This window comes from Trachemys scripta, chromosome 17 (assembly GCF_013100865.1).
Source record: "Trachemys scripta elegans isolate TJP31775 chromosome 17, CAS_Tse_1.0, whole genome shotgun sequence".
NCBI lineage: Eukaryota > Metazoa > Chordata > Testudines > Emydidae > Trachemys > Trachemys scripta.
Window position 1 is genome coordinate 14,826,836 of NC_048314.1, and position 19,941 is coordinate 14,846,776.

Consider the following 19,941-nt stretch of genomic DNA (forward strand, 5'->3'; position numbering starts at 1 on the left):
CCCCCTCGTTCACCCCCAGGCCCCCCCAAGCGCACTGCCCCGCCCCCTCGATCACCCCCAGGCCCCCCCAAGCGCACTGCCCCGCCCCCCGTCACTCTCTCCTCCCCAGCCGCAGGCTCCCTCCATGACCCCAGCACTGTCGCCCCCGATCACATGACCTCGCCTGTTGACCCCGGGCCCGGAAGTGACGTTGGGGCGAAGATGGCCGCCCGTGGTACCTGCTCTCGGGTGGGGAAGGCGCTGGCCCTGGGGGCGCTGCTGTAGTGTGGGCAGGAGCCGGGTGCATCGGCTCAAGCTGCAGGTAAGACCTGGGCGAGCTCGGCGGGCCCCTGCGGTAGCCAAGGGCAGCTCAGCCCCGGCCCTCTTCCCCCCGACTCCCCATCCCCGCCCCCGGGCTCTGTAGTCTCGGGGCGGGGCCCCTTGTCCCCATTCCTCCGTGTCCGGCCCCTTCTTCTGGGCTCTTTCCGTGTTTCCTGTTGGGCCCCCGCTGGCCTGGCTGCCCTGTTCCCCCGCCGGCGCTTTAGCTTCCCTCCGGAGCTGCCCTGGACTGCTCTAAAGTGTGGCTGGACCCCATTTTAATGGGGTTGCCAGGGCTGGCTTACACTTGCTGGGGTATGGGGCCGAAGCCCGAGTCCCACTGAAGCCCAAGGGTGGCGGGGTTCAGGTTACAGCCCCCCTGCCTGGGGCTGAAGTACTTGGCCTTTGCTCCCCGCCCTCCCCCCCGCAGGGCAGCGGGACTTGGCGGGCTCAGGCTTCTGAACCCCCCCCCCCCCCTCCCGGGGTCCTCAGTTATTGGGAGTGGACCACATCTACCCTGACTGAATTGACCTTGTCAACATTGGTTCTCCACGTTTAAGGTAACTCCCTTCTCTTCATGTGCCAATATATTTATGCCTGCATCAGTAATTTTCACTCCATGTATCTGAAGAAGTGGGGGTTTTTACCCACGAAAGCGTGTGCCCAAATAAATCTGTTAGTCTTTAAGGTGCTACCGGACTCCTTGTTGTTTTGGGGATACTGACTAACACGCTACCCCTCTGATAGTGGGGTTGTGTAGTAATTTTTGTTGTCAGAAGGGGGTCCGGGTGCAATGAAGTTTGAGAACCCCTGCGCTAAAGCATCTAGCATATTTTGAATGCTATATTGATACATTTTATTATACCACAAGTCTCTTAAAAACAAAGACTATGGAAAGCCTATAGAACTTTTAGTAAGTTTAGCTGTGAGTTTAGCTGAATCCTCTTGTTTTATGATTGATCAACTTCTGTTGCTACTTTTCTGCTGTTAGATCCTTGATATTGTCACTGTCTTCCCCTTGCTGGTGCCCACCAATGCCTCCTTGTCTATGAAACCATACTATAGAAAATGCAAGTAAGCCTCATGATCCACTGTTCACTTAATGTGCTTCAAGTGAGAGGTTGCTGCTGCTTATACTCTAGCAAATGGGATGGATGGGAGGAATGTGGATTTGTTGATCCTTGAGTTATGAGGGCACATGTCCATTAAAAATGGTGGTTAAGAATTAAAGCTCAAAAAGGGGGGGGGGGAATCAGCTTTCAATCTGAAAATTTTCATCACAGATGACAGTTCCTGATAGTTTAATTCCATAAATTTATCTAAATAATGTTGAGAACATAAATGTATTATGATCTCTGAAGCCCAGAAAAGTAGCTAATGCATAGTTAAGATTGAATTTAATTCTGTAATTATCAGATAAGGTGTTGACTCTATTCTTGAATCTTCCTACTTATGTGTTATAGCTAGGAAGTGTGAACAAAACAAATCTGTAGCAAAGTGTTATTGCTCTTGAACTAATCTTTTTGTGAGGTTCTGGACTAGTTTTAAATCAGAGTGGTGGTTCTAGTGGTCTGAAATATATTTAGAATTTCTAAAACCACATATTCAAACTCAGGGTGGTCTTAGCCCTTTGCCTTTCATAGGGAGACAAATGGAGTGCTGTGTAGTCTATTTTACGGCCTGGCCTGAAAGATGCAAAGACTAACAACCCATCCGAACAATGTAGATATTGTATCCAGTGATTCTTCTCAAAAGAGAATAGGCTTGCTTTGCCCTAGCATTTTTCTATCAAAACTTCCTCCCTTCCCACTATGGTCTAGATTGTGGCTGCCCTCCACCCTAGAGATGACTGCTCCTCACTGGTTCTGTATACTTTGTAAAGTGCTCTAGGAATCATCAGGATGAAAGGAACTATTTGCACTTTAAAATGCTATCAGTTACCTTCTCTTTTTTTGTTAGTGGGAAGCCCCAGAACATGCCAAAGTAAGTGGTATTGGCAGCAGACCTAGCCCTACTCACTGCTTCTAATTAGGTTAGGAAGGCTTCAGAACTTTACTTTACTTGAGGTGGGGAGAGTGTATGCTAGTAGGAGAGGACTAGGTCTCAACACTATAGTTATTTATGTGCAGGCCACATCTATGCTACAAAGTTCAGTCAAGATAAGTTACATCAGCATACGGCTGCCGATGTTTGAATATCACTTGGGCACTGTGCATGCTCATCATGAGTGTCTGCATAGGTGGAAAAAGTGGTGCACTCATGGGTAGGCAGTCTGTGCCCCGTTCCACTTCTAGTGCAGTGCCTAGTGGGACGTTTGACAGTGATTTGTGGGATACCAGCAATTTGCCCAAGGATTTCTGAGAACTATACTTTCACCATACCAAGTCTGATCAAGATTGCACAAGAGGATAAAAATGACATCTCCATTCTGATAAACAATGCAGTCTGCATGATTCTGCCTGCTTCGTCCACCATGCCAAAAAATGGAAAAGCAGACACTCCCTCTACCTCTGCCCCTATCCAAGCTCAGGATGCTGATGTGATGGAGATTGTGTAATTTGGACTGACATACTATTTTTTGAATTTATTTGTTAACATTGTGCAAGTATTGTGAGCAATCAAAAATCAATGTCTTTGTTCTCTTAACTTGTGGGTGGGATGGGAGCCATTTTTTTTAAAGGGGGGGTGGAAGGGAGAGAAAGGAGGCTTCGGGCAACAAAAAGGTAAGATGCTTATAAGGAATAATGCAAGTACACACGTACCCACGCTCCCTTCCCCTTCATCAGTGGGCTCATTTGCGCTCACCTAGCAGGAATGGTTTGACTCCAGTGGAGTTTCAAACAGCTCCTGACTCGCTGCATGGTCTGCGTCTGCCCCTGAGAGAGGGGGATCCTCCTCCCTGCTGTGCACTGCAGGGGTCTTGGCATGAGGCTCCTGCAAAGTGTCCACAGTAGACTGCAGGGTGCTGTTCACATCAAGTATTGCTTGCAGTTTGTTGTAGAAACAACAGATCCCTGGGGGTGGCTCCAGGTTTGTTATTGGCCTCACTCACCCTGTCGTATGCCTGCTGAAGTTCCTTCATTTTTACATAGTACTGTTGCTCATCTTTGTCATGCCCAGTTTCAGCATCCTCTGTGCAATCTGCACATAGCTGTCTATATTTCTTCGGCTATTCCATAGCTGTGCTTGCACAATCTCTTCTCCCCACAGCCCGAGGAGCGCTGACTTCTTTCCTGCTCCATGCAGGAATGCATCTTGTAACTCATTATGCATGGAGTTGGCAAGGTCGGATGCTCACAGAGGTGGGCTATTATATGTGCTTGCCAAGATGGGCAGGAAAAAGCATTTCTAAAGCACACTGAGGCTTTCAAAGTCTTGACCTCCACTGCCCAGAGGTCAGAAATAGTGACCAGAGCAACCACTGTTGTGTGGTCAGGGGCATTGTGGGTTAGCTTCTTGGAGGACTGTTAGAGTCAACACAGTAATGCGGAGTCAACACTTGCACCGTGTCCGTGCAAGTAGGTGAGTTGTGCCTCTGCATCATTCTAGGAGGTGGTGTTCGTGCATCGCTGTAACCAGGTGCTGACATCAGCAGAAGACAAAATTAGGTGCAAACACATGCAGAACTAGATCGAAACAAGTTGACTTGGTTGACCTAAGTTTGTAGTGTAGACCAGGCCTAAATGACGTAGTATGCAAATACTTGAATGTTGTGCTATCCAAAATGGAACTATTGAAGGGCCATCTATCAGTAACCATAACAAATCTCAAATCTCTTACATGAGGGCTTGAAAAACTCACTGGCCCTTGGCAAGTAGGAAGCTTTCCTTAGAGATAAAAGGAAACTAAGCCATAATTTTTGGCAGGGCTTGAACTTGAATTTTTTTTAATTTCTTACAAATGTTTGGCATTTTAAGCTATTGCATTATTTCCTTCCTGAGACTGTTGCTTGGGCTCATGCTCACAGGCTTCTTAAGCAGCAGAAGAGTTAAATTGACAAGACACTGGTTAGTTGCACTACCCGCTTGAAAGCAGTAAATCCAGAAGACTGGTGCCTTCAGAAAGCTGTGAGCAGCAACCAAGCACTAGACTAGTTTATCCTGGGTACTACTCTGTTCTCTTCCTCACTTCCCAGACTTTCAAACTGACCCCTGGCCAGTAGTTATCCTAGTAGCTGTTGGCTGTGCCCCCTCACCTCACCCCAAGCCCAGCATCTCAAAATGCTGGGTAATATGGCATTATGTCCTCAGTAGTGCAATGAAAATAAAGTATTTGTTTCTATAACACAAATGAGCTTGTATCAAATCTTGTGTTATTACACAAGCATCATGTGATCTTTATAACAGGGAAAACTAAGGGTGAGAATTTACAACCCAAAAGATAAGAAATGCTTAGTTAAATACAAACTAATCACCCTTAAAGTATTTGTAGCAGTAAGAATGTTCTTATATTTAAAGGGTTGGGGGAAGTGACTCACTCCAAAGCCATTCCCCATTCTATCAATTACACTATTATTTTAAGGCAGCAGGCTTTGTGGGAGGCTGGTGTTAAGAGTTATAGTTCTTACTTAGGCACTGACTCGCTGTCTCTGGGTGAGTCACTTATCCTCTCTGCCTGTTTCCTGAACAGTAAAATGGAATACTGATATAACCTCACAGGAGTGTTGTGAGAACTGACAATGACTTCCCATTGAAGGAAAAGAAAGGTGCTTAAAAATCAAGCTTATGATACTTATATAGGGATTTGACAAAATGCATGCTGGAAGTGCAGCATCTCCACTTACCACCTTTTAAGCAAATACCTAGCTCATACGTTAACTGTATCATGAGAAATCCCTTGTAAAACGTTTCTGCTGTTGGCTCTTCACTTGTAACTAATTACACCAGGTCTGTTTGCCAAATTAAAGGCCACAGCTTGTAAGTGAATATTTGACATTACACTTCCTGAAACAAACTGCTGACAACAGAGTTGATTAAAGAACCCACATAATTGTGATGTCACAATAGTTCACACACTGGAGCAAAGAGTGTTCCTTCTGTTAGAATTTGTTGTTTGCTTTTAGAAAGAGATTATTTTCTTTCTCATCCTTCAGTATGAGGGTCATTTTTATAAGTTTATTTATGAAGTATCATTTCTCTTTGAAGATACAAAGAAATGCTTTGCTATTGAAAGGCTAGTCCATACAAGTAAGATTCACTTGGGGAAACTCTCTCCTTGGGAGTGCATGTGGTCTGTGAGTAATATTTTGTGCAGAATGTTTCAGAGAAGGTCAGAAACATGAAAAAAACAAAAGCTCTGCACTTAAAAAAACAATAACGTACACATGGAAAGTATTTTCAAAGCTGTTCCAGAAATAACTTTCAGTATTTTCTTTAATTAAAAAGATGGTGATGTCTTCATGGAGCTCCCCTCAGGCCTCATCTGTACTTCAGATCTTCCTGTACTATGAAACAGTTTTCATTATTAGCTTTTAAACTACGCCAGCTAGTATAGTGGTATTGCCCTATGTGGACAAAGCATCACCTTTTTTATTTTATTTTTTTAACATGACAGAAAAATTCACTAGCTTTTGACAAGTCCTTAAAACTGTTTTTTAGGTGTCTGGCACAACATTGGGACCTTACATAACTCTTGTTCAAATTGTTTCATGGCATGGGAAAAACCCATTGTAAAGGTCCCAGCTACATACTTGTCAGCGGGTGGTCAACTTTGATGCAAAGTAAGGCTAAAATAATTGGTCTCCTCTGAAATCACTGGAAGCTTTCCCACTAACAAAATTGTACAGCAATTCTATGTTGTTGTATTGAGAGTTTTGTTTAAATAGTTGTTAAATGAACAACTATATCTTACCTTACAGCAACTCTTCAATTCACTAACTCCTAAGGGAGAAAATATTCTGTTCTATTTTACATCATGTTGTCTGGTTAGTAGCTTCCTGTGTAATTAGTTTTAAGATGCTAAAATTTTAATACATTATTATTATTATATTGGAGTCTTTCTTTAAACAATCTCAGATTTCCATCACTCATGTGGGATAACCTTCCAAAATCCATTATACAGCTTTTCTGCAAGTACCTGTACTTCATGTATGAGTTACAATTATGGGTGTTTGGTGATACCTCAGTTGTCCATATTCCTCATCACAGGTCGACATAACTTCTTATTTTGTCTGGAATTAAACAGTATGCAACGTACATGTTGCCTTCTTAGTGGTCCTGAGCCCCCATTTTTATTACAGATATAAGGACCAAATTCTGCTCTTGTTTATACTTGTGCAACCCCACTTGAAATGAAAGCAAAATTTGTTTGAGTCTTAAGAATCTTACTAGTGGGAGGCAAGATAACTATTAACAATTTATAATCTTTAAACTGCTGATTTGGTATGTTCATGGGTGCTCTCCAACCATCTAATTTTTCTTATTAGAAACTAATGACAAAATGTGCCATTTCTTCAAAAGATGAAAATCAGTCAGATGGATCTATAAACTGTGCAAGTATTTAAAGCTGGGTAAAAGTAAGAGCAAAAATATTTTATTAAACTTTTTTGACCATCTTTTGGTGCGGGAGTATGCATGTTAATGAAACATTGCTGATTAAGTATAGTTTAAGTTGAATTTCTTTTCCAAACATCATTCTTTCTGGGGCTGCAAGCAAATGCTTCTGATTGCAAGTTAAACTACACCGCCCCCCCCCCCCCCCCCCCCGTTCAAGATAGAAGATTAGATACCACAGAAGTGTCCTGTCTCTTTTCCACACTCATTCCCCCCATATCTGGACTGACGCTTATACAAAGCGTGGGTAAACTATATCTGCTGTATATTATCTAAACAGTATAGGTTTCATATTTTGGATTAATAATCATTATATGGAGAGTAGTAGCAAATGAACCAAATAGATTCTTGTTTCAAGTGCAGAAGTATGACCCAGAAGCCAAGGAGAAAACACTAAAATAATCTGTTAAAGAATGAACTGTGAAAATGTGCCATTAATATTTTTCCTTCGGAGCACTGGTTATTCACATCTGGTTATTCACAAAGTTAACCTAATAATGGGGTTATTAGAACTAGTGTGCATATATGTATGTGATAATTATGCATAAGGGAGTATTTTAAATTGTGATCTCGAACAAGTTTAATAGAAATCAGAGATGGGGTGAGAGAAGAGAACCTATTAGTGTGCTTTGTGGATCCCCTGCTTAGTTCTCCAATGCCTTGTCCAGGCTAGCTTTAGTTTGCCTGAGCAATGAGGGTTTCAGGAGTATTCTACTATCTAATACACCTTTGCTATTAAACTGATCAAATTCAGCCTACATTTTTTCTTTGCTCAGTTTCATCCTATTATTCCTGGGAGTGGAGGTGAATATCTTCATCTTTAATCCTTATACTCTTCATACGGCTGTCCAATTTCTTAGTTAAAAATTGGACAAACAGTACATGCTTCAAATTTTCCTCTTAAATTAGTCTTAGTTCTTGTTTCTCTGCTCTGACTGCCCTCCGGTTGTCGATTTTCAAGGAGGGAGATGTCCCAGACTATGCAGAATTCTAGGTGTGCCAATGCAAAATAGTAGAGTTAAGACCTTTCTACTCCATGCTTTGGCATCCCTGTGTATAACACTTTAATGTTAATTGCCTTTCATCTGAAAATCATGATGTGCTTTAAAAGCCTTACCTAATTAAGCCTTCTTACCCTCATTAGATCAAAAAGGGAAAAAAAGGATCACTTCCTCCAGTGCTGAAACACAATTACTCTAGTAATTTAAGTCAGGAGGTTGAGAATACCACAGCTAAAATTCCAAGGGGATTTTGTGTACACAGAATGTAATTACTTGAGGTGGAACTATGCTATTAGTGGAATTAATACAAATGTTCTTGAAGTGCAATGGAAACCTTCATGACCACAGATATCAAGTATCTCATTTTGTCTCACCTAAAAGATGGTATTCTCAGGTGAGTGTCCATTAGCTATAAGATGAGGCCTTCGTTGAGTTCTAGAAGGGAAAATGGCCACTTATTGAACTACCTACTCCACTCCTCCAGCACCTTAGGTTTTTGTCGGATCATCTAAGCATTGACCCAGCTTGACCTTGCTTAACATGTGAGATTTGACAGGATCACAATATAATGTGGTATTTATAACGTACCTAAATGAGAGCTGGGCTTGGGCCAGGGAAATGTATTTGAATCAGCTAATTCCTCTCTAGTTTGCCACAACAGCTGCTTTCTAGAAAAAGCAACCAGTATTGAAACCGTGACTGACTGTCTTGATCCCCCAACAACTTTATTTTTTGTGTTGCGATATTACACTAGGCAGTGGAGCCAAGACAATAGTCTTCATTTGCATCTTTATCATGAATACACCAGGGAAATACTGAGGAAAAATTCTTTAATATATTTGAAAAATATTGTGGCATTCAGATGATTTGAGAAGTTATATTTGACCAGCTCTCATGAAGTAGTTGGTTCTATTCTGAAGGATGCCCAACACTGACTTACATTTGGCTCCTTGAGTTTACCCAGAGTCTGTTTTGATAACAACTTCACTTAAGTGAAATGTCACTGTCTTCCCTCCCCCACACAACAAATCTTTAATTGGCAGATACCTGCCTGTTTAACTGTTATAACAATTGTCTGTTAAATCTCTTCCAGGATGATGTGAGGCAGAAAGTTCACCTCAGCACCTTTGGCTTCTTCAAGAGTGGGTTCATGATGGTCAATGTCAGCAACCTTTCACTGGAGGGACCTTGGAGCCTTGATGACAAGAGCAACTCAGCAGTAAGTGACTTTGTATACACATAGAGATCTTCCATTAACATTCATGGACCGTAGCAAGTATTGAGAGAAAGGAAGCTCCTGCACTTCTTATCCCATTATAAAATAATTTCTCTCTATATACAGCAGTACAGGAGCAGAGAAAGACGTACATTTTAGGAAAGAGAATGGTCAGACTACTGGTGCCTTATCAAGCTCTGGGTGAAAGCCTATATTCAGGCTTCCTGTAAAGTTCTTTGAGTTGAATACTGTGACCCTTTGAGCTGGGGTTGCTTCTTAAGTTGTACAGCTATTAGCTTTTTTCCACTGCTGGCAGTTACAGTTATCTTAGGCGCCTTTAGTGTTATTTTGCATGGATCTGGGTTAGCTACTCTAGCATTGTCAAGGCTCCTTCCCCACTCTGAACTTTAGGGTACAGATGTGGGGGCCTGCATGAAAACTTCTAAGCTTAACTACCAGCTTAGATCTGGTTCACTGCCACCACCCCCAATGTGCTAATTCCCTTCCCTGGGTAGCCTTGGGAGACTCTTCACCAATTCCCTGGTGAATACAGATTTAAACCCCTTGGATCTTAAAACAAGGAGAAATTAACCATCCCCCCCTCCTTTCTCCCACCAACTCCAGGTGGATCCAGATCCAACCCCCTTGGATCTAAAAACAAGGAAAAATTAATCAGGTATTAAGAAAAAGGCTTTTAATTAAAGAAAAGAAAGGTAAAAGAAAACCCTCTGGGAGAGATTAGCATACCAGCTACTCTCACAGACAACAGATTCCAAACACAGAGGATGTTCCCCTGGGCAAACCCTTAGTTACACACACACACAAAAAAAATACCCAATTTGACTATTCCCCTAATTGCACAAGACAGGTTACAAAGAAATAAATATAAACCTATTTATTTCCTTCACTAATACTCACTACTTAATAAGAGGCTGAATTCTGGAGCTTTCCCACTCCGGTCCAAAGTGAAACTCCACAGACAAAGGGAACTTTCCTCCTTCCCTTTGAACCATCTTGTCCTCCCATTGGTTCCTCTGGTCAGGTGTCAGCTAGGCTAGGTGAACTTCTTAACCCTTTACAGGTAAAAGAGGCATTAACCCTTAACTATCTGTTTATGACAAGCATCCTCTCTCCTTATGGAGAATCTCTAACTTGTCTGGTCTGCAATGATTATGTTGGGAAGTGATGATCTCAAATGGCTTCCTAAACAGTCCTCCCCTATGGATTTTGTAATGGTCCTCTGCACTGTTACTGTACCTCTAAACCACATTACAAAGCATAATTATTTGCTGCACTAGCAAAATCTGTACATGTTTTTTGAATAGGGAAGATTCATAGATTCCAAGGCCAGGAGGGACCATTTTGATGTTGTTTATGCACAAAAGTAGTCCCCATGGATGCTCTGAAACTTTGTGTGTGTGTCATACATAGAGAAAAGTCAATAAATAAAAGTGGAATTGATCATGAGCTCCACGATCTAGAATCATAGAAGTGTAGGACTGGAAGGGACCTCAAGAGGTCATCTAATCCAGTCCCCTGCACACAAGACAGGACTACATAATAGGTGATCTCCCTCTTCCATCCATCTCCACCCTCTGACAAACAGAGGCTAGGGACACTATTCCTTATCCATCCTGGCTAATAGCCATTAATGGACTTAACCTCCATGAATTTATCTAGCTCTCTTTTAAACCCTGTTATAGTCCTAGCCTTCACAACCTCCTCAGGCAAGGAATTCCACAGGTGGACTGTGCGCTGTGTGAAGAAGAACTTCCTTTTATTTGTTTTAAACCTGCTGCCCATTAATCTCATTTGGTGGCCCCTAGTTCTTATATTATGGGAACAAGTAAATAACTTTTCCTTATTCACTTTCTCCACACCACTCATGATTTTATAGACCTCTATCATATCTCCCTTTGGTCTCCTCTTTTCCAAGCTGAAAAGTCCTAGCCTCTTTAATCGCTCCTCATATGGGACCCGTTCCAAACCCCTAATCATTTTAGTTTCCCTTCTCTGAACCTTTTCTAATGCCAGTATATCTTTTTTGAGATGAGGAGACCACATCTGTACGCAGTATTCAAGATGTGGGTGTACCATGGATTTATAACTTTGCCACTAATTTAAAACATATTATTACTTATTCCTGAGTGAAAACTTTTCCTTATTCTGGTTGCAAGTAACACACATGACTACCAAAACTGAAAAAGTTAGTAGAAAGGATTATCTCTGTTTCTATTTCACTTTGTGTGTTTGACACAACTGTTTAGCATCACTTTCACTGTGGTGTTGGTCACTTCCTGTCTCATGCACTCGCAGTTTGGTGGTGGTCTTGGGTCCTCCAAACAGTGGAGGAGCAGAAATCCCCTAATGGTGGTTTTTAAAAAGGGAATTCAGGGCCTACTATCTTAAAGGGTGCTTATTAGAAACTTTTTTCTCTTTGACTAAAAAAATTGAAGTAATTCAAAATGACAGTGTCTCTTCTCTCATACCTTTTGGTGAACAATTTGTCGTCAAATCCACTTTAGTGGATGGTTTCCCTCGGGACTGTTTATATTGAGTTGAATATTCTCTAGCCTGAATAGTCTTTAAATGAATTTCAGTTCTTCTCTCTGATTTTAGTCTAGCTGCTAGCCAGTTCCCTCTTCTAGGGCCATCCTTTCTAGTGTGTAAGGAAGACTGTTCTCCTATTTCAGCTCTACCCAATATATGCCTAACAGCCTGCTTGTGAATGCTCCACTTGCCTTCATTGTGTAAAAGAACCCTTTCATCTGTCTAGTGTGAAAGTAGAGCCCTCTTCAGAAGCTGCCGCCCAGTTGCCTAAAATTTTCTTCATGACTGCCGAGACTGCCATTGCGTTGGCTACCAAGACTTCAGAACAAACCCGTGAGTCTGAGCGCACAAATGTGGGAAGCAACCAAAGTCCTGGTGGCCCAGGTAAGCCTGCCAAATCTAGTCAGACTGTACTGCTGCTGCCGGGATTTCTGGTCCAAGTATGTGCAACACTTTGTCATGGCTAGACTCCTTGAGCCATAGGGGAAAAAACTCTTACTTTAACCCATTCATGATATCTCTTTGGATATCTGTAACTTCCGGCATAGAAACATTACCAGTTGGTGTGTAGGAATATCTTGTCATGTGACAGTTTGCATACTATTGTGGATAGAGCCCTGCGTGGATACAAAATTTGTATCCGCATCCAGTCCGCGATCCACAGAAATGGTCCGCGGATATAAAGCAGATATCTGCGGATTTGCAGGGCTCTAGTTGTGGAGTCCCAACTCGCTGAACAAACTGTTTGCGACTCCCAACTATCAAGCTGTATTTATTGTTCCTTATGTGGTTCAGATTAGCTGGATTCTACTTTGATTACAGTGTTTGGCATCCCTTCAGCAGCTACTTACCACTCTGGGGGTAGTTGGTAACACTTTGCAGATGGACTCCAGTGTAGAAATGAGAAACTTCCTTGGTATCTTAGGTTTCAACTATGTAAAGCTCTTTTAGATTTTGGATCCGGCTTTCAGGATTGGTCCAGGGAAAGTGGCTGCTAACAGTCCTGTCAGAGTTCTGTTGAGGAGCCAGTGTTGAGGCAGAGGGCTGCTGTGTTTATAGCCTGGTCCATAATCTGGGAGGTTTGACCACACTAGCCACGTGGGCTATCCAATGCCTCCCCCCCCCCCCCAAACAGAAGAATTCAAAAGAAACTCCACAAGGAAACCCTCAGTCTGTGGGGTTTTCTGTGTGCGTGTTCTGGACCTGAATTTGTCTGTTTGAAACTAATAGAGCCAAATTGTGTCCTGACTTATCCATGGTGTAGGCTTACTGAGCCAGAACCTGGCATGTTGTCTTGATGTGCTAAATTCAACTAGGCTCAGCATCACCCTTTAGGCTCAAGTCTCTGACTCTTGCTCATCTTAACACAGTGACAATATCTCCTACGACAGCAGCCTTTCCCCGAGTCTGTGTGGCTTATTGTCTGGGTTCTTTATCAGCAGGGGTGCCAGTATCTAATGATCTCTGCTCTGACGAGATTACCTGAAAACAGTTTTGTTATCCTGTCACTGAGAAAGGGGAAGGAAGCAATGTAGGAGGCTTATTTTAAATGGCTCGAGGTGGCTGTCTTGCAGTAACACTCACAATTTCCAATGTAGCTTTAGGTGAAAATTGGCTGCCTGCTCTTCATGTTTGTACTTAGGCTACTAGGTTTATAGTTATGAAAACAATACTGGCACTAAATAGATAAAAATAATCAAATCTGCAAATCTCTTGAGAGCTCTACTGCACGAGTTTGCCTGCTCTTGCCTGGTCTTGTATTAAGAAATGCAGCATGTGTGTTGGTACAACATGCTGCCATCCAAGGGTCATTGCCTAAGCTCGGGTCTTGAACTTTCACTTCCTGATGGCTTCTTGGAGGCTTCTATCTCCAGCCAATGTTCATAGAATCTATTGAAGTGGGACTGTGAACGTGATGTGCTGTTCCATCACGGCCTACTCATCAACTCGAGAAAAACTTAGTTTGAGGACAGTATCTCAACCTTAATCTGGTAGATAACACATGACCACTTACTGTGACATTACTGTGGGAGGGCTAGGACAGTGACTTCTTTAGTACTAGTATTTCCTGTGAGGTACATGAGTCTGGGAACTCCAACACTGTATTGATCTTCAGTTGTTGATCGTATGTGGTCAAAGATTTGCCTTTTGGATTTTAAATCTGGTAGGAAGCTGGTAGGTAGACAAGATTAAAACTGGGTAGTGTAATGGCCAGGCACAAAACAGAAGAAAATACAGCATGTTTGCAAATTTCTAAATTCAAAGTGTCTGAATTTGCTTTAAATGCTCTATTCTCTAGGTGACAAGTCCAAAAGAAGCATAACAGCAACTCAGGTAAGACTGAAACTAGTTGTTTTCAGGATAAGCTAATAGGAAGGGGTGGGGGTGGATCTTTCAGACACCAGCTGGAGTGGAAAGTGGGTGTATGGATCAGTGTGGGGCATAAGTAAGCCCTTTGTTTTCAGTTTAAACCGATTTTTACCAAAAAATTCTTGGGTTTTACAAAAAGTATTCAGTTTTTTCCTGATTTTTTTACCCTACTTTTGTATCATTCAAATATATAAAAATAACTTGTTTTATTAGGAAAATATAATACATTGCATGAGCTACATGTATTACGATAATACATTAGTCTGTGTGTATATGCAAAGCTGCCTGTTGAAGTAAGGCTATGTATTAGTGTAGAAAATACACACAATAAACAGGCACGCAAGCTCTGAAGTGTGTGTGCATCTGAACATATTGATGAATTTCATGTTCACCGCTCTGAAGTGTGTGTGCACCACGTGCACATTTCAAGCTCTTAGCAGATAATGGTTAAAAGATTTGACACACTAAAATGGGAAGAAAACAAAAATCTGTCAGAATACGTGTCAGAACACAAGGAAATATTTGAAAATTCAAACAAAAACAAAAACAGGAGAAAAAGATGAAGTTGAGTGTATGTGCTGCAAATGGTGTGGCCCAATTATTAAATAGAACTATTAGCCTAAAAATATTTACAGGTCTACAACAGCAAACTGTTTATTCAAATGAAAAGTTTTATTTGGGGATTAGAGATGTATTGTTTTATTAAACTCAGAGGTGGCATTGTGATTTGAGTTCTGTCTGAGTTCTGCAGCAAACCACATTGATGAATGGAATTCAAAGTATTAATCTACTGAATACTTTTTCCCCTCGTCTTTCCGTCCACCAAAATGAACCCTGATATTTACCCAGAAAAATTAATAGTTTTTTACACTGATTTTTGTTGTTGTTGTGGTAATAAACTCTGATCAATTCCTGGGAAAAGTTAAATAAAATAAATACTGAAAACGAAGGGCCATAGGTATAAGTCATGCAAAGTACACCATGTATTTCTGATTTCATGACACAACTGCAGTATTTATGTGTTAGAAGGCACTTCTAGATGCATTTTGTTATTATTATTACTCTTCTTCCCCAGAATGTAATGGAGCAAGTGCACAATTTTCATAAAGATAAAGGAACTGTTTCATTCCCGGTAAGATTTTTGTCAGTAGCTCTTCCATAAACTCTTTCCCTTCACTGTAGCAGTCACTGAAAAATATAAATCCACTGCCCCCTTTCATAATCTCCCATTCCGTTAATAAATCTGCCTCTCGATAGCACATACATTTTTTTAGATGGATTCTTCTTTTGGGGAGTAAGATCTAAAAGACTTGTTCTTTATAAGATGCATTAGCGTGTCTTGTAAACCACTCATTCACCTGGTGCTCCTTACGGTGTACTAGTTTGAATGTAATAAATGTTGCTTTCTGTAATTAGGGATACAAAAATATATAAAAACTTAAATTAACTATGGGTTGGCAGTGTGACACCAGTCTAAGAGGTAGATCTTCTGAGTGAGACCAGATTAACAAACTTTCTCACTTCAGTGCTCTTACTTGCTTTGTCTAAAACTTAACTGCTGGCTACTGCTGATAAAACAGATTTTGTGCCATGTGACTGAGTTTGTGGTTTAGCCTTAAAAATTGTTCACATCTTACTCAGTTCTAATCTTCTGGTTCTGCCTGTCATTCGTAGGACATTGTACCATGTCACACAAAATAAGCTATTGAAATGCTATGATTCCTGTATCTAATGGCACTGGATTTACCAGAAGGCATAGTCAAGGAATTAAGTGTAGGGATGGAGTATATTTGACCTGCTTTAAGACTTACAAACAGTGGCATCTTGCTAACTTTGTGACTGTACAGGTACAGAAAGGGGGCAGTATGATCCTAAATGTCAAGAGCTTTTCATATTCCCATGGAGATAGTTTTACAGCAGAGCAATGCTTTTCTAAGGTATAAATATACTGACTTTCCTTGTTCTTATTTTTTGTTTTATTTTAATATCAGCTCTGAAAATGAAGGTCTGTACACTTTGCTTCCACAAGTGTGTTGGCAGTGTTGTGCAGACCAGTGATCAGCTCCTCTTGAGCCTTGATGTGAGTATCACATGTAAAACATAACTTTGAGCTGTTGCATTTGCTTAGTCAGTACCGTGAGATGATGCATGAGACTTCAGCACAGGAGCACCAACTCATGTGCTCTGTACAGATTGCTGGGGGAGGCAGGGTGGAAGTTGGGGTGGGGAGACCCAGCTGTATCCAACATATCCTTCTAATGTCTCATTTCATAGCAGTGGCATCCTCTAAGGAAGTAGTTGTAGTATCAACTGTGGTGTAATAGGAAGAATTTAAGGAATAAAACATAGTGTCAGAAAGAAGTGGATGAAGATGTAAAGACTCCACCAGGGCCATGCACAGCCTGCATACTGTGACCTAGATGCTGTGATGAGGGGAGAGCCAATGTAGTGGTGTGTGCTTCTGTTCTTTCATCGAATCCTTTTTCTTTACATAACGGCAGCCGTTAAGGGAACTCTCTAAATCTTAGTTATCAGCCTTCTTGAATTTCTGTGAGTTCTGTCTTTCTAGCTTAACAGAGGATACATCACCGAAGGGAGCATCTGAATAGCAGAGTATTATCATAGGTGTTCTAGGAAATGTAAGAACTTGGCAGCCTAAGGGTAGGTCTACACTTACCTCCGGGTCCGGCGGTAAGCAATCGATCTTCTGGGATCGATCCCAGAAGTGCTCGTTGTCGACGCCGGTACTCCAGATCGGCGAGAGGAGTACGCGGTATCGACGGGGGAGCCTGCCTGCCGCGTCTGGACCCGCGGTAAGTTCGAACTAAGGTACTTCGAATTCAGCTACGTTATTAACGTAGCTGAATTTGCGTACCTTAGTTCGAAGTGGGGGGTTAGTGTGGACCAGGCCTAAAGCTTCCCTGAGCTGCACCTTTATAATCTGCAAGAATGAGATGGGTCGGTAGGAGGGGAAATGAGACTCGAGTTGAAGGTGGTGGTGGGTGGGGTTATGTGAAGATCCAAGTTGATTTAACTGGTGTTTCGCTTTTTTATGTCTGTTAGCACCAGCCTCAGTAGGGCTTTTTAAACACAATCCGAACAAATTCCAGCTTTTTAAAAAAAGCACTTGAAGAGTTCAGTTGATGTGAAAACTTGGTTTCACTTGCTGTAGCAGTAATCTCTGTAGTAGAATTGCAGTAGGAAAGTGCTTCCTTCCCCCTGACAGGAGAAGAAATCTATTGTAATGGATGTAAGAGATTTTAAGTGTTTTATGAATCTTTGTGAAGGCTTGTACACATTAGAATCTGAGCTGTGCTCTGTATTTAAACAAGGCTCTGCTAGTGTGTCTGATTCAAGTATGGACAGACTATACAATTCACTGCTTGTAATAAGTTGTTCCTGGAGGAAGTTACATTCTGCTTCCCTGAATTACCCTATGCAACTCAAGCAGCAGAAGGCATCTTCAGTTCCTGTCCTCTCTTATTGTATAATGTTACTGTTCATGATTAAACAGCAGCTGCATTTCAAAGAAGTGATTCCTGTGTGTTTAGTGTGCAGTATTCTGGGACTTCTTGGGGTGGAAAGCACTATTACTTTAGGAATATGAATTCTAAGCTCGTACATCTGTGATTGTGAATTGCAATAATTAAGCTAATGGCGATAGTCAAAGGTCTCTCTCAGCTACACATCTAACACTTCTCTTCTCTATTCAGATAGAGATCAAGGAAAAGAACCCTGAAAGTTACCTCTCGGCGGGTGAGATCCCACTTCCAAAGCACTACATTTCTATGGCTCTCCTCTTCTTTCTTTCTGGGACCGTGTGGATCCACATCCTTCGTAAATGCAGGTAAACTAATTTTCTACAGCATCATGACAAGTGTGAACCTGGCTTGTCTTGGTCTCTGCAGGGGAACAGTTTTGTCTGTTTTCCTCCTCTTGCCTTCCCTTGGCCTCCCGTCTCCCAACTGAACTTGATTCAACCATTTTTTGAGTTACAGTAAAACAACGTTGTAGTTTTAAACAGTCTTGCATGCTTAAAAAGCTTCTAAATATAAACCTTACCAAAATTGTTTTTTATTCCTGAAGGCTATTTGATTTGCCGAGAAAGCTTAATTTGGAATGGTAACTGTAGGGACTGCTGTTACTGACAGGTAGTGGATACTTCTGTAGCTCAACAGGCGCTCTAGAGGTACCACCTGAGGATATGAAGTCCCAAAAGGAACAAAATGACTTCAAAATGCAAAGAACTATGAATTTGTTAGCTGCGTGAAATGAGCTAACTTTGAAACTTTGGGGGGGAGGGATAGCTCAGTGGTTTGAGCATTGGCCTGCTAAACCCAGGGTTGTGAGTTCAATCCTTGAGGGGGCCACTTGAGGGATCTGGGGCAAAATCAGTAGTTGGTCCTGCTAGTGAAGGCAGGGGGCTGGACTTGATGACCTTTCAAGGTCCCTTCCAGTTCTAGGAGTTAGGATATCTCCATTAATTATTATTATATTATAATTATAATATAAACTAAGGTGAATTTCTACGGTTGTATGTAGTGGTGGTGTAGCCGTGTCAGTCGGATATTAGATAAACAAGGTGGGTGAGGCAATATCTTTTATTGGACCGAGTTCTGTGTTCTCGTTCTCTCTCTCTCTCGCCAATGGCAGTTGGTCCAATAAAAGATTCTCACGCACCTTGTCTCTTGAATTTTCTAAAGTGATCCTTACGCAAAACATAGTCTTACAGCACTGCCATTTTAAATACACACATTTATCTTTACTTCAGATGGAAACATTTATTGAAGAGAATGGTGCCTTAACAGGAAGCTTGGTTTATAAGCCTCAGACAGAATGTGTCCGTATATGATACGGTATCTCAAGGGGCATTTTTTTAATGTGCCTCTATGGGACTCCTGGTTTATGCTACTTCTGCCTCCTTGTGTTTACAGGAATGATGTGTTTAAGATTCACTGGCTAGTGGCAGCCCTCCCTTTCACAAAGTCTCTGTCCTTGATGTTCCGTGCAGTAAATATTCTCTATTTGTTTCTCCCTTATGGGGGAAGTGGAACAAATGGAAAGCAGGGCAAGGTATATCAGGGAAATGGCAGCTTGTGCCCTTACAGCATGTTCCCTGCTGAGATTCCAAAACACTTTCCAAATTAGCTATATATGGATCATTTCTCACATTACTGAAACACAGCTGCCTCTGGGGTGGAACATGGCAAGGATATTGTGCCAGCAATGTTGTGCAGTATTTCTTAGGAGGAGAAGTTAATGTTAATCGTTAAAACTACAGGGGACACTCAGCAGCCACAGAGTGTCAACTTCACATTGAAATTTGATTAGGATAGAGAACTAGCCTTCCTGTTCTTGGAAGTAGTACAATGGGAATGCTAAAGACCACCGTTGGCCAAGATATCAACGTTGTGTGTTGGCGCAAAGGTGGGTATTCCTTTTCTTATAGACATCAAGCAAAGGCTGCTGTCTAATGAGTCAGCACCACTGCTGCAGAAGTTTTGGGTTTCCTTCAAGTTCTAAAGTTTGACTTAGCCTAGTAGAGCTGATGAAGTTACAGCCCTAAGTGATGTGGCTGCAGGCAGGTATATCGGGGTGGAGTGGTCGTGCACATCTTTACTTCTCAACTCCTTTTCCTGTTTACATGGGGTCAGAAGTGCCCATGATTCTTTGCCCCTCCATCTGGTCCATAGCATGCGTTCATAGGTCTTGGAGTTCCGCTTCTTTTCTCTGCAAACTTCTCTTGACAGTCTTTCCATTGTGTCCTCTGTCTTCCATATCCTTTCTTGCTGTCCTCTTCCTTCCATGCTTTCTTTGTTGATCGTTCTTCTCTGTAACGCTTCCCGAAGGTACCTAGGGTTGTGAGGCACCTCGCTACCAGCCTGCCCTTAGCGTGAGGAAGCCTTGTCTGTGCCTATTGTGGGTCAGCTCCCCAATTCCACTGCCCACGGGCAAC

The 19,941-nt window shown here is 42.0% G+C and overlaps 1 protein-coding gene across 1 annotated transcript in view; it reads left to right on the top strand.

Moving 5' to 3' along the window:
- Positions 1-157: 157 nt before the first annotated feature.
- The window catches only part of GPR107 (G protein-coupled receptor 107), a gene marked incomplete at its 5' end in the record, with an annotated part of 52,687 nt that continues 32,903 nt past the window's right edge, over positions 158-19,941 (top strand). The window contains 10 exon segments of the mRNA XM_034752017.1: positions 158-301; positions 8,943-9,068; positions 11,783-11,999; positions 13,915-13,949; positions 15,061-15,116; positions 15,959-16,003; positions 16,005-16,065; positions 17,699-17,832; positions 18,920-19,032; positions 19,571-19,585. Coding sequence (XP_034607908.1) covers positions 158-301; positions 8,943-9,068; positions 11,783-11,999; positions 13,915-13,949; positions 15,061-15,116; positions 15,959-16,003; positions 16,005-16,065; positions 17,699-17,832; positions 18,920-19,032; positions 19,571-19,585 — 946 coding nt within the window.